The sequence below is a fragment of the Pararge aegeria genome, chromosome 8 (genome assembly GCF_905163445.1).
Source record: "Pararge aegeria chromosome 8, ilParAegt1.1, whole genome shotgun sequence".
NCBI classification, from domain to species: Eukaryota; Metazoa; Arthropoda; class Insecta; order Lepidoptera; family Nymphalidae; genus Pararge; species Pararge aegeria.
Window position 1 is genome coordinate 11,642,978 of NC_053187.1, and position 15,108 is coordinate 11,658,085.

The 15,108-nt window shown below is 33.9% G+C and overlaps 4 protein-coding genes across 6 annotated transcripts in view; 2 read left to right on the top strand and 2 right to left on the bottom strand.

The window, feature by feature from the left end:
- The window catches only part of LOC120625555 (afadin), a 74,309-nt gene extending 73,738 nt beyond the window's left edge, over nucleotides 1-571 (bottom strand). For both annotated transcript variants that reach the window (XM_039892609.1, XM_039892608.1), the window contains exon 1: nucleotides 206-571. The gene's annotated coding sequence lies outside the window, so the exon portion shown is untranslated. The remainder of the gene's footprint in view (nucleotides 1-205) is intronic.
- Nucleotides 572-1,073: 502 nt separating this feature from the next.
- Nucleotides 1,074-6,174, top strand: LOC120625916 (zinc finger protein 567-like). Of its 2 annotated transcripts, XM_039893185.1 has the most exons (5): nucleotides 1,074-1,287; nucleotides 2,148-2,739; nucleotides 3,166-3,220; nucleotides 4,902-5,008; nucleotides 5,222-5,310. In XM_039893185.1, exons 1-5 carry the CDS (start codon nucleotides 1,223-1,225, stop codon nucleotides 5,273-5,275), a joined length of 873 nt encoding a protein of 290 aa, XP_039749119.1. In that variant the 5' UTR covers nucleotides 1,074-1,222; the 3' UTR covers nucleotides 5,276-5,310. The 2 variants fall into 2 exon arrangements, with proteins under 2 accessions (XP_039749119.1, XP_039749118.1); XM_039893184.1 differs by lacking the exon at nucleotides 4,902-5,008 and having other exon boundaries at nucleotides 5,222-6,174.
- Nucleotides 6,175-8,557: 2,383 nt separating this feature from the next.
- On the bottom strand, nucleotides 8,558-10,404 carry LOC120625934 (high mobility group protein HMG-I/HMG-Y-like). The gene is made up of 4 exons (XM_039893206.1): nucleotides 10,281-10,404; nucleotides 9,708-9,815; nucleotides 9,268-9,429; nucleotides 8,558-9,184 (listed from the first exon to the last, which is right to left on the bottom strand). The coding sequence occupies exons 2-4, from the start codon at nucleotides 9,777-9,779 to the stop codon at nucleotides 9,059-9,061; spliced, it is 360 nt and encodes a 119-aa protein (XP_039749140.1). The 5' UTR covers nucleotides 9,780-9,815; nucleotides 10,281-10,404; the 3' UTR covers nucleotides 8,558-9,058.
- A 1,617-nt stretch (nucleotides 10,405-12,021) lies between these two features.
- Nucleotides 12,022-13,870, top strand: LOC120626090 (NADH-cytochrome b5 reductase-like). The gene has a single exon (XM_039893382.1). The coding sequence runs from the start codon at nucleotides 12,163-12,165 to the stop codon at nucleotides 13,060-13,062; it is 900 nt and encodes a 299-aa protein (XP_039749316.1). The 5' UTR covers nucleotides 12,022-12,162; the 3' UTR covers nucleotides 13,063-13,870.
- The last annotated feature ends 1,238 nt before the right edge of the window (nucleotides 13,871-15,108 follow it).

Sequence of the window (15,108 nt, forward strand, 5' to 3'; positions counted from 1 at the left end):
CTACAAAAAGGTCGGCGTGAGAAAAAAATAAAGTAAGTTTAAAGTAACACACTATTTTAAAGTAAACTTATTTCATTTCTTAAATCTCTCAAGCATATTCATCTGGAATGTAACAGTGTGAACACTCCGACAATATTGACATTTTAAAAGGGCCAGTATTTTTTGTTCAAAACTTTATGTCTGACATGATAAATGCTTTACAAACCTCGTCAAATGATATAAAAATCCTTTTCATTGTTGGCGACATGCCAATATCTGCATTTTAACATTTTTCAACAAAAGCACTAACAAAATCAAAAGTTGAACAACTTTTAAAACTTTTGACGGAACATAACAGGTAGGAAACACCTCATCACAATGATAAGTTTAAAGTTTTAATCACTGTTACACTAAAGTATTCAATGTTATATATATCACAAATTAAACTTTTATACACTACCGGACCACGAGATCTTTAGTACTCATAACTTTTAGCAATAAGTACACAAAATTAAAACTTATGATACAAGTACATCACTGAAATTCACAATAGAAACTACAAAACGGGAAATGCGCACTGCTCAAGTGAAGTGCTCACTGCTCAGCCCGCGGAATTTCTCTAGGTAGATAGATGGCCAAGGGCACGGACGACATTTTTTCAAACATGTCTATGGTCCGTTCAACTTTACTTGATGAGTGAGTGATTGGTAGCATTGTTCTTTTGTTGCTTAGTTTGATTCGTTCTCAGAATTGGTTGCCATTTCTGCATTTTCGTTGGGAGAAATGAAAAAAAAAAAAAAAATCTAGGTTTAAAAAGTAAGTAAACAAGGTTTTTGCTCTTACAAAATAATTCCGAGATATATTTTGGTAGTCTATAAAAGTGACGCATAGGTAATGGAACATGCAACCATTTATTTCATATGTTATGAGCGCGAAACACTGAATGATCCAGCCCTGACAATCGAATAACACGTCAAGTAAAGATGAACGGATGATCTAATGTGTACCTTGTAACTTGCACAACTCAGTGAATTTTTTTGGAGTTTGAGATTCGATGTTCGTAAATCTACTTGGTACCTACTCTGTGAAAAAAACAGAAGAAAGATAAAAAGTTTGACATTTCACAAGTTTTGAATTTACTTCATTTATTCAAAGTAAATTTCTATTTCAATTTAATTTGCTGACAATTGACAAAGGGTTTATAAAAAATGTAGGTGCCTTTGTTAGTATTAAAGTTATAACAATGAAGTGCTTCGTGCCTGTTTGTGAGAATAGCTCAACAATATCTCAGGGGATTACTTTTCACAGGTAAGAATGTCCTGTTGTTTAATTTTTTTAATTAACTACATGGATTTATCAAAGCCTTTTTACTAGAATTTTCTATCCCACTAAAATGTAAAAAATAACTCGTATTCAAATGAACTGTTGGGTACCCAAAGTTTTCTTCAGCTGCATAACTTTTTTACAGAGCTGTCAGATAAGGCAGTTGGGACTGATCTTCAATATTGTAACTTTTGTCGATTTATTATTACAGTTAATAAACTTATAGCCAATCATCTAAGTATCCCCAATAGTATCCAAGCTTATTATTGTACGCTATTAAAGAATCCACCTCTTTTCGACTATATTGCAAAAATAAAGAGTTTCTAAGGCTAAAAGTTGATCTAGGAGTGAATATATTATTTCATGACTACCCTTAGTTAAGTGATAATGAGTTTAAATGTTTAGAATCTTCATTAAAAGTTATTACAAATGACAGACTACAAATAACTTCACTACAAGAAGATTTTATACAATGAGGTGAACTTGTCAAGTTCATATCTTCAATAAAGAGTAGTGATTGGCATTCCAATATTTTTTAGTTTTTGACAGAGAAATGTAAAGAATGCCTATTAAAATATGTAATCATTAATTTTTTTGAATATATCATATTGCTATATAAGTGGCAGTAGACTGCATTGAGGGTATGCACTAAGCGGGCAGATGATATAAAAAAAAAACTCCTTATAACTCTTATAAAAAATGTTATTAGTTTTATTAAAAGCCTACCGTTAAATTTTTACAACTCATACTGGCAGGTGCACACAACTGGTCAGCATATTATTACACATTCAGGTACAACAAAAATTCTATAGCAAGCTTATTTTACTATGTATTACTTGTTACAGGTTTCCTACTGATGATAGAACCCGTGCAACCTGGCTTCAAGCTCTTGGTAAACAAGGGTCTTGCTTGGCAAGTGGTGAAGTAGTTTGCTCACAACATTTCCTAACTGAGGATTTCATTGAAACAAGGAGTGGATTAAAAAAACTGCGACGTGGAGCTTCTCCTTTTGTAATTAATAAATTAGGTTTATTGAATGTTAATCAGAAATCTAAAGAAGTAAACCAACAAGCAGAAATGGATGGTGTTTATAAGGTTACAACCAATGTTGAAATGAAAAATGAGAAACCAGATGATTCTTTGCTATCGGTAGACATTGGAGTACTCGTAAAGCAGGAACCTTTAGATCAAGCCTTGATGGATACCTATGACAACATCTATGACTCACAGTTTGATGTTGTTAAGGAGGAGGTAACTAGCAACAGTTCTGGAATGGAAATTATATATAATAGTGAATATGATGTTAACTCAGATGTACCATATAATTTAAGCTTCAAAGAAGAAATTACCGAATTAGTAGAAGAATCAGAGTCACCGGAACATTCTTCATTTTCAGATTTATCTGCAAGACATAGTTATATGATGACATATGTTAAAGTAAGTTCCTTATTTATGACCCTTACTACAAGCAAATAAAAAGTTCTACTGCAACCAGTAATGAAATACTAGGTAATACTTAAGTAATAACATACTGAGAAAATTAAAAATTGCATGGAAGATTAAAAATACTGAGTGGTTGAATTTTCTATGCCAAGTGAGTGACTTTAAAATTAAGCGTTAAAAAATACACTCCAAAAAGTGTAGTCTGGTTTTCCCCATGTTAAAGTAATGGTAGTTTAAAATGTAAATATTAATGTGTTCTACTTAGGTTTAATTGGGTAGTTTTCAAGATTTGTAATCGCCACACTGTACATTTGCTCACTTAGTATTTTAGTTAGCCATGTTCAGTTATTGGAATACATATATTATACATTCATAATCAGTTTTTAAATACCCATCATTAAACTCAATGTTTGGTTTTAGGTGGAGCATTTAGACTCCTTCACAAGCTTACCTGCAGATTGCGCTCTAGCACATGGTAAGGTACCATAGTTTTACATTGAAATGGGTATAAAAAATAAATAATGTATAATTACCAACTTCTAAGCAATAATCTGTAAACTTGTCTGGTTAAATTAAGAGGATTTTGCATGTATTATATTAGATCCTTTTACATATAAAATTGGCGTTTTGTAAGGGAGGAACATAAAGTTGATCATTTTTTAATCTTTATATATATATTTCTTGTGTGCGTGTGTATGAACTGAACTCCTCCTAGACGCCTGGACCGATTTGAATGAATTTTTCGGTATGCGTTTGGGTAGAGTGGATGGTTTAGATTCACAAATCAGCCCGACAGATGGCGCTGGGGTCAGCTAGTATAATATATTTATTTAATCAATGCACATTTTCCATATCATATGTGGTTTATTGAACCTTTTACTAAAAATTCATTCGAACTGGAATCAATAAAATTTTTGAAGACTGACCCATCAGAGTTGAATTGCTTTCCCTTGCAAAATTTAAAAGTTATCCAAACTAAAAAAAATGATCTTCAGTTGGAGCAAGTTCCGGGGAGTACGGTGGATGTCTTAAGACATTACAATTAAAACTCTTCTAATTTGGACATCCGCCGTAATAGTCTGGCCAGATTTAAGAAAGCTGTAGTGAACGACATCGGCACCTGTACACCAAACGCTCACACGCAATTTTATTTTAGTCAATTTTCGCTTGGACTGGTTCGCCCGGGTTCAGCCAATGACCGTTTCCGACTATCGTACAGGATCACAGGTAATTAAAGGCGCAGGTTTAGTACGCGAGCGTCTACGCGCGTTTTAACGGTTCGCTGCACTCAATTCATGAGGCGCCATCTATCCGGCTTGTTTTTCTGCAGGGCGAAATTTCCAGAACGACAACGTTGGAAGCAAAAACGCAATCCCCAATCATTTTCTTTTGGGATACCACCGTTATACACATAATTAATCTTCCGAGCCGTTTCTGCAGTTCTACGATGAAACCCGTACTCGTACATAACGCGATATTTCAAGTTTCTATTTTTTAAACTGAGTATTGCAAAGCAAATAAATAACTGTGTAAATTTGATATTTGAATTCCTACCCAAAGAGTGATTTGAGTTCAAAGTGGCCAGTACCAGTACGACAAAACGCCAATTTCTTATGTAACAATATAATTATGTTGCAATTAAAATTAAAAATACTTAATTATTATAAGATTTGGTCCTGATGAAATGAAAACCCTCTGCTATTGGAGTGTTGTCAAGAGTAGAAGCTTTTCTTATCTTACTCTTAAATAGGAATGCTTTAAATTGTGCTTGGTACTATTCAATAAAGTTCATACAACATCGTTATTTGTTAGTACTACTGCATACCACAAGCAGATCTATTGATGAACCAGTATGGATCATCCTAGAATTTCATATCTTGTGATGTCAATGCAATGTCCAATTGTCAAGTTAGTTACCAGTGCTGTGTTTGTTTCGCTCTGTGGCATTAGCTTATTTCCATTATTTGCGTCCATTGACTTCAGAAACAAATTCGATTGCCGAGTTGTTATATGAAATGGTTTAGTATGCAGATGATAACCTGGTGGTTCGTGCTTCGGCCTCCTTCGGGAGGACCGAGTTAGATCCCTGACATGCAAACTTTTCGGAGATATGTGCATTTTAAATTTAAGCAATTAAAATATCACTGACGTTACAGTTCTCCATAACGTTTTCAAAGGCGTGTGGACTCTACTAACGTACACTTGGCCAGCGTGTTGGACAAACCGTACCGAAAGACATGCCACCAAGCAATTTAGCGTACCGGTACGATGTCGCTTGTTAAAACTGATTAAGAGTATGGGTTTTAAAATAACTGCCATACCTTACGCGTTAGTCCTCTACCATCTTAGACTGCATCATCACTTAGCTTACCAGGTGAGATTGCAGTCCAGTGTAGTGGAACAAAAGAAAATAAAATAAAATCGTGGCTTCTTAATTATGTACCTTGGTTAACTTAGCATTGCGTTTATGTTTCAGACACACCTTCGCGAAGTACGGAAGACACGAGTCTTAATGAAGCCTCGGCATTGAAAGAAAATATCTTGAACGGACAGAAAAAAAGAAAATTAAAAAAAGTCAAAAATGGTGTACAATCAGAGAACGGTTTTTTAGTGACTCCCAACAAGAACATTGAGCTATCCTATTGTAAGCTTTGCTCATATAAGAGTATTTCTAAGGCAAACTTAGAGAGGCACATGAATAAACATAGCAGCAAGACCATGTCCTTAACATGTGAAATTTGCGAATACAAGTTTACGACAAGAGGTAATTTACATAGGCACATGAGAAATCACTCCGGCGAGAAGCCTTTCTCTTGTAATATTTGCGGTTATAAGTTTTTCTGGAAGTTCCGGTTAGACTTTCACATGAAATCTCACACAGGTGAGAAAGGTTTTTCATGTTATATATGCCAAAATAAGTTCACAACTAAGAGTAATTTAATGGTGCATGTAAAAAAACACACTGGTGAAAAACCTTTCTCATGTGATATTTGTGATAAGAAATATTTAACCAAGGGTAGCATAGTTGTTCACATGAGAAACCACACTGGTGAGAAACCATTTTCATGTGGTATTTGCAAAAACAGGTTTACAACAAAAAATAGTTTAATGTATCACATGAGTTCCCACTCTGGTGATAGACCTTATTCTTGTATTCATTGTGAAAAGAACTACATAACGAAAGGTACTTTAACGGCTCACATGAGAAATCACACTCGTCAGAAAGCCTTTTCTTGTGATTTGTGTAACTATAAAAGTGTTTTTAAAAGTTATTTAGTAACGCACATGAAGAGTCACTCTGATTCAGATTTCATGTAATTAGATGATTTATAACATAATATGTGATAGGTATTTATAATTTTTCGAGTTCAGGTAGGTCTATTTGACAGTTACCTTATTTCTATTTTTCTAATAAATAATAAAATCTGACTTCTAGTTCTATTTGACCCAAATTAATTAATAAATTTACCCCAATATGTTACACTATCCTTTTGGATGCGTCGGCTCGATTGCTTAACCAATACTCTCAACCGTATGAAGTAGAGACTAAAGATGAGACTAACCGGCGGGTTAAATGGCCTCTTTCGGCACTTCAATACAGAGCGTAATAAAAAGGCCACTGAACCATACTGAAGCTCTTAAAGTGTTCTCGAACGATTCAGTTGAGATCTTATACAGACATTTAAACTCTAAAGCACAAGACCTTTTAGAATTAGGCCAAAGACGCTATACTAAAATCTCATGATTTTGTAAATTTTCTTGACAAAAAAAATACAGTTATTATTATTGTAATATAGACGATATTAACTACTCATATATTATATCAATCATATCGAAATCAAGAATGATATAAAAAACTCATATCAAAATCAAGAATGTTTTGAATTCATCTGTATGGAAAAATAAATATGCTTCTTTTGATTTAAAATTTTTACAGGGTGATTCTTTATGAAATCTACTTATGCATCCTCAAATATTATATAGTAATTCTGTCACACGTTGTCGGTTGTTTATAGATTAAAAGGTTTAGTTTTCCGTGGGTCTACCTACCTACTTAGTAATTAAACACGTAAAATAAAATGTTTAAAAAAAAAATTAGTTAACCTTGTAAAGTGGGGACTACTTTTTTTATTTTGTTTAACTCTAACTAAACGGTGGGTGGATCATAGTTTCAATTAATACAATCAAAACATTGAATGTGGTTGCAAGAACTTAAATAATTATCTATCTAGTTTATAATAGTAAAAAAAAAACTAAATAGCTAACCGCTTGGTCCTTCATCTGAGCCTCTACATGATATTGTAAAATTTTCTTGACAGAAAAAACAATACAGTTATTATTATTATAATATAGACGATATTAACTACTATGTATTTAGGTGGACCTGAGTACTTAATTGAATTAGACGTAGAAGGACTTAGCTTAGTAAAACATAGCATAAATACAAAAAAAGAAATGAGAAGAGTATTTAAAGCGAAGAATAATCAGCGTACTATGGCCAAGCTAGAGCTCCCAAAGCCGACCAAATCTCAGCCACTCCTCCGCTCTTACGCCCAAACACCCGCCCGCCTGCGAATAATTGGATAAGATCGAATGCTTTGCAGACACAAAAGAAGCGCAATGCACTCTGAGGCGTTCAGCTAGTCAATGCCCTATACCGTAACTTTTGATAGTCGCTTGAACTTCGCAGATCACATTCGCGCAGCCCGTAACAAGGCTGCGTTCGTCCTCGGTATACTCTACCCCATTTTAAACAGGAGTAGCAAGTTGTCACAAAGTTGACACTCTACAAAACCTGTGCCGCCCCATCACATGATATATGGGAGTCACGTTCGCGCTTCGCCCACCATCGATACTCCAGACTCCAAAACCGCTTCATGCGGAACGCTACCCGGATGTCCCTTGTTCGTGCGCAACGTTTATCTTCACAGGGATCCCAAACTCCCCACATACATCAAAAACGCTCGAAAATTTACTTCGAAAAGTCCATCCAACATCCCAACTATCTTATGTGTGCGGCTTATTTTTACTCGCCCAACCTTAGCGCTACCATCAACAAGAGAAGGCCTGAACATATCCTTTACGACCCTAACGATCGGATTACTACTGTAAATGCTCCCTATCAGGACACAAAGTCTGCAAAGCATCTTCGCTATCGAAGACCAGACCTGTCACACCAATCCTCGCCTGAGCTGAAAACCTCACATGAGGCGCCTTCCGACGATCCCTTCGCTTCTTCGAGCTAGAGCTCGATCTCGGGTGATCTCCCTAGAGGTGATCTCGGGTGCAAACTCTCCCTGACAGAACCTTATTCCAAGGCTCGCCAACATGAAAGCATGTTACGCTGTTAAAATAAGGGTGAATCAGCTACACACAACACAAAAAAAAAAAATGTATTTATAATTTATTTAATATATTGTTCTAAAATTGTACATTCACGCACAGACACACATTAAATCCTATTTTCAAAATAATATAAGTTTTTCAGTCAATTTCCAAAGTATGAGTCACAAACAAATAAAAATGATTTTAACCTAAAAATTGTGCCAATATGTTTGAACACTCAAATTGACAGGTCACAAAAGAGCTATACTTTTCATTTTGGAATAAGATTCAAGGCAGCACTATTTTTGTAGGCCTCTCAATGAGATTTTAGTTTTTTTTAGTACAGCAATTACCATTAAGGAAAGCCTTGGAACTATCTTAATAATTATATTCATAAAACGAGCATATTGATTGACCTCTACAATTATGTGCAAATTCGAAAATTGCAATAGATAAACAAGAAACTCAAGCAGAAAAAAAAAACAAATTATAATGAAATATTTATTTAATTAAAGAAAATAATACTTGACTTTTGAGTCAAAAGGAATAAATCTACAAAATTGTATTGATTCTTACAATATAAATCAGATGATTACAAAATACCTATAATAATAGAAATAGAATACATCTACAAAAAAAGGATCTTACAAATTATATCTTAAAGTTGTACGTTTCTAGGGAGAGCTAAATCAACCCAAAATTTAGCCATGCAAGACAGTTCTATTGTGTAAAATAGTTCAAGTAAATGCAATATAATCACAAAAAGGACTTCTTAAATCTGCTAATAATAATTTCTTTAAATATCCTCACATGAATAAAGTTTGGGAGAAATCTTAAGACTTGTGTTGTCATGATAACCCCCACAAGATAGCAAAAGCTAAATAACATCACACAGGATGTCAATAACACCAGAAATTAAGATGCACAGAGGGGGGTTATAATGAGAAACAAATTACACTAAGAGCGAGTTGTTGATGAACAATCAAGTTTACTGGTCAGAGCCCTCTTCCTCTTCTTCATCTTCTTGGTCTTCTTCAGATGTTGCTGCATCTTTCTTGGGTGGAGCTACATCCTTACGTGGTCTGCCGCGACCTCGTCCTTCACCAGAAGCACTCTGAAATTAATATCACAAATAGTACATGAAATAAAAAATTCAAACGAACTATATTTTGAACATTTTCTCAAAGATTTAGTTACCTTTGCTTTAGAAGCTGCCATCTTTTTCTTGGAACCCTTAGGTCTGCCCCTTCCTCTTTTAACGGCCGGTGCCTGTTCATCATCAGATGAATTCTTGGACTCCTTAGTCTTAGCTGCAGCCGCTGGAGGTCTACCTCTCTTCTTAGAATCTCCTTTAGTTTCCTACAATGTAATTAAGTACATCTATAAAATGCTCCAATCTGTCTTTGTCTATCTTTGGCTTGTAATTAAGTTTTACCTTAGTTGATAATGACTAGTAGGTTACTATAGTAGTAAAGTCAGGAATTAATTATGTATACAATCACCTAAACCTATGAGTGTATGAACATATCTATGTTCACTTGACTTATAAACTGATATAAATATTTGTAGTGAAGAAGACATTTGATGACCCTACATAACACGATAAGGGCAATAAGTTTATATAAATGAATACTAACCGATTGTGTACCATTAGACTTAGGTCTACCGCGTCCTTTCTTCTCTACCACAGTGGATCCATCATCAGACATTTTAAGATTATATTATTTACACCACCAAAGACAACTCTGAAATAACGAATGTGTTTAAAATCTAGTCTAAATAAATTGAATAATCCCCACATAGCTTAAACACTTGAATGATCAAAAAGTCCCCTTTTTGATCATTATAACTATACACAGCAGAAAAACAAAGGAAAATCTTAGTTAGAATAAACAAAACCGTAAGTCATTAGCCTTATAGACGCCAACTATATTTTTAAATATACAATAACGATCGCGATAAACAAATTTCAATAAACTGAATTATTATTGTTTATATACATTATTTATATGAAAACAGGGAAATTACTCTCTGCAAACGTTTAATTTCTAAAGTAGAGACCCCAAGCCAATTTAATGGAGTCTGCCATTAGGTAATTATGAAATACAAGATTCTGCCTTTTAAAAACAATCTTAAATAATAAAAACTATGGGCTCTTAATATTTAGTAAAAAAAATAGATATTATCACAATATTATTGAACATACTTACAGAATTGTTTACAGCCGCCGTTAGCAAAGCCAAAAAGAAAATTATGGCGGGCTGGGGCCTGGGATATGGGAGCACTAGCCGCTAACCGGTGTTTATTTGGCGTCAGTGCAGAGGGCGCCCCGCGCCAATGGTTACAATTATTTTGTTACATTAAGCCAAGCACTCTGTGGTTACAATATGAACCAAGGAAGAGACAAACATTAGGACCAACTAAGGACTAAAAATTATTATTTTCTATTTTTTATATATATAAGAAGTAAAAATTACTTTTAGGTCGATTCTTATTATTACACAGTTTCATAACAAATATGGTTATCAATCAGAAAATCTATTTTGGCCTCATTGGTCTCTCATTTCAGGAGTAATTTGTTGGAAACAATACTATCCATTTTCAACATTTTTTCATCTCTCTTAGATGTGCTGTGAGTATCGCATCCTAACTAATGACGTTTCGTGGCATGAACTGTTATAAAATTCGATTTAATAATTCAGTTTCTTATTAAAGTTTGGTTACCGGAAGCCCTGACCTATTGCTTTTTCACATTTTAATTTAAAACATTAAACAGCCCATAAATTCGTCTATGCCTCATAAAAATTAAATTATAATTTATATTCACTATCGGTTTTCTGATATCTTTTTTGAATTGTAATATTCTTTTTTTTTAAATTCCCTGGAGAAAAATACAATATTTTAGTTAAAAACCAAACTAGGCTATGTTTTCTACAATACTATTAATTCGCCTATATTTAATGACCTAAAAATCGTCTATTTTTAACGAATTCGGAATTTCATAACTGCTATCTGGCCTCTGCTTGTGTTTGCTCAAAACAGTGAATTCCTATTAGTTCATGGGTCATATTAAAAAAAGGCGCGAATGTATATAATGCCTGAAGCGGGAGAAACAAAAAACCAGGACAACCATGCGAAGATATCTCAGATGACGTTGGTTACGGTACATAAAGTGAATTGAAAATGATTATATTTTCATTGCTGTGCAGAATTTTAAAAGTCATTTTGTTTTGACGTTTCACAAAAAAACAATTTACCTACAACAATGTGATATCGAAAGTCGGAATTTGACTCACTTCATACTTACGCAGGTTTTTTCGTAGTATACAGGTTAGCTATATATATATATAAATATATATACACATATATATATATATGGGTTTGGAGTCTGGTTGGATCTTAACTATGGAGGGTAGAGGTAAGGAGAGTCATCTGTGTATATGAAAAAGTGTCGTCAAAATGTATTAAATTAGGATGGCGCCACATTTGCATCAGGGTAACTCTTAAAAGAAGCGCCAAATATAAATATTGTTAGAGTAGGCTTGAAAAATAAACAAGGAAGTATGGAGTTACAAGGAAGTAAGGTTATATTTATCACAATATTTTGTACAACGTAAGTTGTTGAAATTCTCAATAATTAACTACTTTAGTCGATAATGACATTAAATTTTTTAACTCGGCCTACTTCAATTCATTTACGATTGCTACATTCATACCATACCCTGTGCATCCACCAGCGCCATTGTGGAGGATTTTTGAACTGTTATTTAGCGCATACACTGGACACTTTTTCAACTTTTCTCCCATATAAGATGACTCTCCTTACCTCTACCCTCCATAGATTTCACCTAATAAATCGTAGACAGAGAAGTAAACTTACTTACTTCTCTGTCTACGGTAATTAGTATACTACCGTAGACTGAGAGATTGGTAGTATACGTAGACTGAGTATTACTCAGTCTACGTATACTACCTATGCCAAAAAAAGCCTAAAGCCATAAATCATAATAAGAAGTAGTAGTACCTATGTAATCTGTGGATAATTGTGAAAATTTGTTTTGTTTCTATTTTCGTGTGTGGATCTAATTAAGAATGAAGCCTCCTGTTGAGCCATCAAAAGAGGATTGCTGTAACAGCGGTTGTAATCCATGTATATTCGATGTGTATGATAACCAAATTAAATTATACGAAAAATATCAAGAAGAAGGTTGTAATTCATACAATAACGCAGATAATGGTATTTCACAACTTGAATACAAGATATTTTATCTCCTTGATATTGTTCAACTAAGTAACACACAAAAAATCCTTTTTTTTCAAAAGCCGAATCATGATCAAGGTCCAAAAGTATGGTGGAGACCTGGTGATCATTTTCTTCTCAAATACACTTCAGAGAATAATGCGTCGTGTACCAGAGCATATACACCTATTAAATTAAAAGTGAGTGGCGGTTGTTATAAAGATTATGATTTCCTTATTGTAGTACGAAAATACAGCAATGGATTAGTTTCAAATTATCTGTTCAACATGACCATTGGGCAGCAAACGCTATGGCGAGGTCCATATGGTTCTTACAATTTACAATCTCAAAAATATAGTAGAATTATAATGATTGCGCAAGGGACAGGCATTGCACCTTTTATATCTATTATCCAGAACATATTAAGCAATGAAGAAGACCTCACTAGAATAGTTTTATTTTACTGTTGTAAAGATATTAATGAAATTTTATTTAGAAATGAGTTGTATGAATTTAATTCTTATTGGAACTTCTCGTATAAAATTTTTCTGAGTAATACACCAAGTGAGAGCACATTGACTAAGAAATACAATGAACCATTGGTAAATAACAAATTCAATGTGATAGAACTAGATTATTTTAAACCAAATTTCAATGATCAATATTTGCTTTGTGGCTCAATAAAGTTTATGAAAGAATATGAAGTTGTTTTGAAAAATGGAATTTATTCTGATAGTATAATTTTGTTCTAAATATCAGCCTGTAATGCTTAACAGTTTTTTTTTAGATCATTGAAAATGTTTTATAATCATCTAATGATGCCTCACTGCAGCAATATGCCCTATCACAGGACAGGGTTTTAGATAGACCCACCACTGCTGCTCCAGTGTGGGATGAGCCTGTTACAAGTATAGTGGACTCCCGGTAGTCCGGCCCCTGTCTAATCCGGCGCCCCCTGTAATCCGTTAAACTGTTAAACCAAAAAAAATTGATGAATATTTGCATGCTTCTTAAACTACATAATTGATTTATGGTTTTTGATTATTATTTGACATACATAATGAAGTATAATTAGTATTTCAGAGTACATATATGTACATATGTATGTATATATAATATGTAAGTATAAAGAATCTTATCATTGGATCTGTAATTTGTCGGATTACAAGGTACTCTTTTGTAAAAAAATCCGGACTATAGGGGGTCTTAGGCAGTACTCTATAATCCGACGAATTCGATAGTTCAACACTGCCCTGCAAAATGTTTGTGGAACTACCGGGGGTCCACTATAGTAGCTTTTACAGGCTGGAGAATAGTGTATTGTAGAGTATTTTATTTTCATCTGTAACTGTCGACTGTGAGTCTTTCTTTTTGTAGCCTATTGTTCATTTCATTATACATACATATTAGAAGTGTCAAAACTAAAAATGTTATAGCTACTATTATTTCTATTACTGTGCTGTAAATAGAAGTGCTAAACTAACTCAAGACATTCAGGAAGCAGTTCCCTAGCTATTACAAAATGAAAACATACTTAATGCTTAAAATAAATAAACTACCCATGAAGTAATAAATAAATAATAAATATATCAAAATATAGGTATGAAAAGTTTCATTTACCCAAACAGTACTGAGACATTACCTAAGAGCAAGAAATTCCATTAGGTAATAGAAATTCAAACATTAAGAAAAACAAGTAAAACATTTTTGCCTCGCAAAAATCTATTAAGTAAACATGAAATACATGAACTTGTAATGTACATGCTGCATATCTTTTTCTCTTTTGAATATTTCCTAATATCATAAAGAGGAAAGATTTGTAATTGCTAATCTCTGAAACTACTGAACCAATTTGAATAATTCTTTCACAATCATAAAGCTTTTTTATCCAGAATTAACAATGGCTATATTTTTTTTTCAAGAATAACAAGAATTCAGTTTGAAATAATATAATTTGTAAACCATGCCGGAAGAAAACACACTAACGTATTGCTTTATCTACATGCGCTGGCTAATGATGCATATTCAGTCTTGATGATTTATATCAAAGATGGTGGGCTACGTGTATGGAGACAAGGTTTTGCTCATTGTGAGCGCAACTTTAGATTAAATATGGCGCGTAACGGAAAAATGTGACTTATAAATGAAGAAGGCGCGTGACAGAAAATGTTACATCTTTTTACATTGCTACAAAATTTCTTCTACAAGTCGATAAAGAACTATAAAATTTATTAACAGAATATTTACATTTACGCCTTTAAATATTTTATTGGGTTGGTTTTTATATCGTGCGCCACGAATTTCAATTAAATGAGATCTGTATTCGATAGAGGGCAATCATTTTTCTAACAAAGTACTTTGTTATCAATAGTCTGACTGAAATAAAACAGGTAATGCCGCAAAACATAGCTCTGCCCGTGCTAGCCCTGCTGGCTCTCTTCCAACGCTCAGTTTCACGATTGAATAATCCGGGTTGACTTCGATTACGTCAGCTTCTTCTACTAAAGGCAAGTACTTGTTTGCTCGAGCACAGCGTTTGACGAGGACTTGTCCAGCGCTTGTAAGCCATGTCGGGATAGTACCGCCATTTGGAGATTTGCGTGTGTGTTTAAACGGTGTGCAATTGATTGAGGTGCACAACAAAGATCTGGTTGAATGTAATGCATTGTCGGGGACCTTTTCCCAACACTCTATTGGCAGATTATGTGAGCGTAAGCCTAGCTAAATAGCTTTCCATAAAGTAGAATTAAGCTTTTCGACTTGTCCATTTCCTTGCGGGTTGTGAGCTGTAGTTCTGT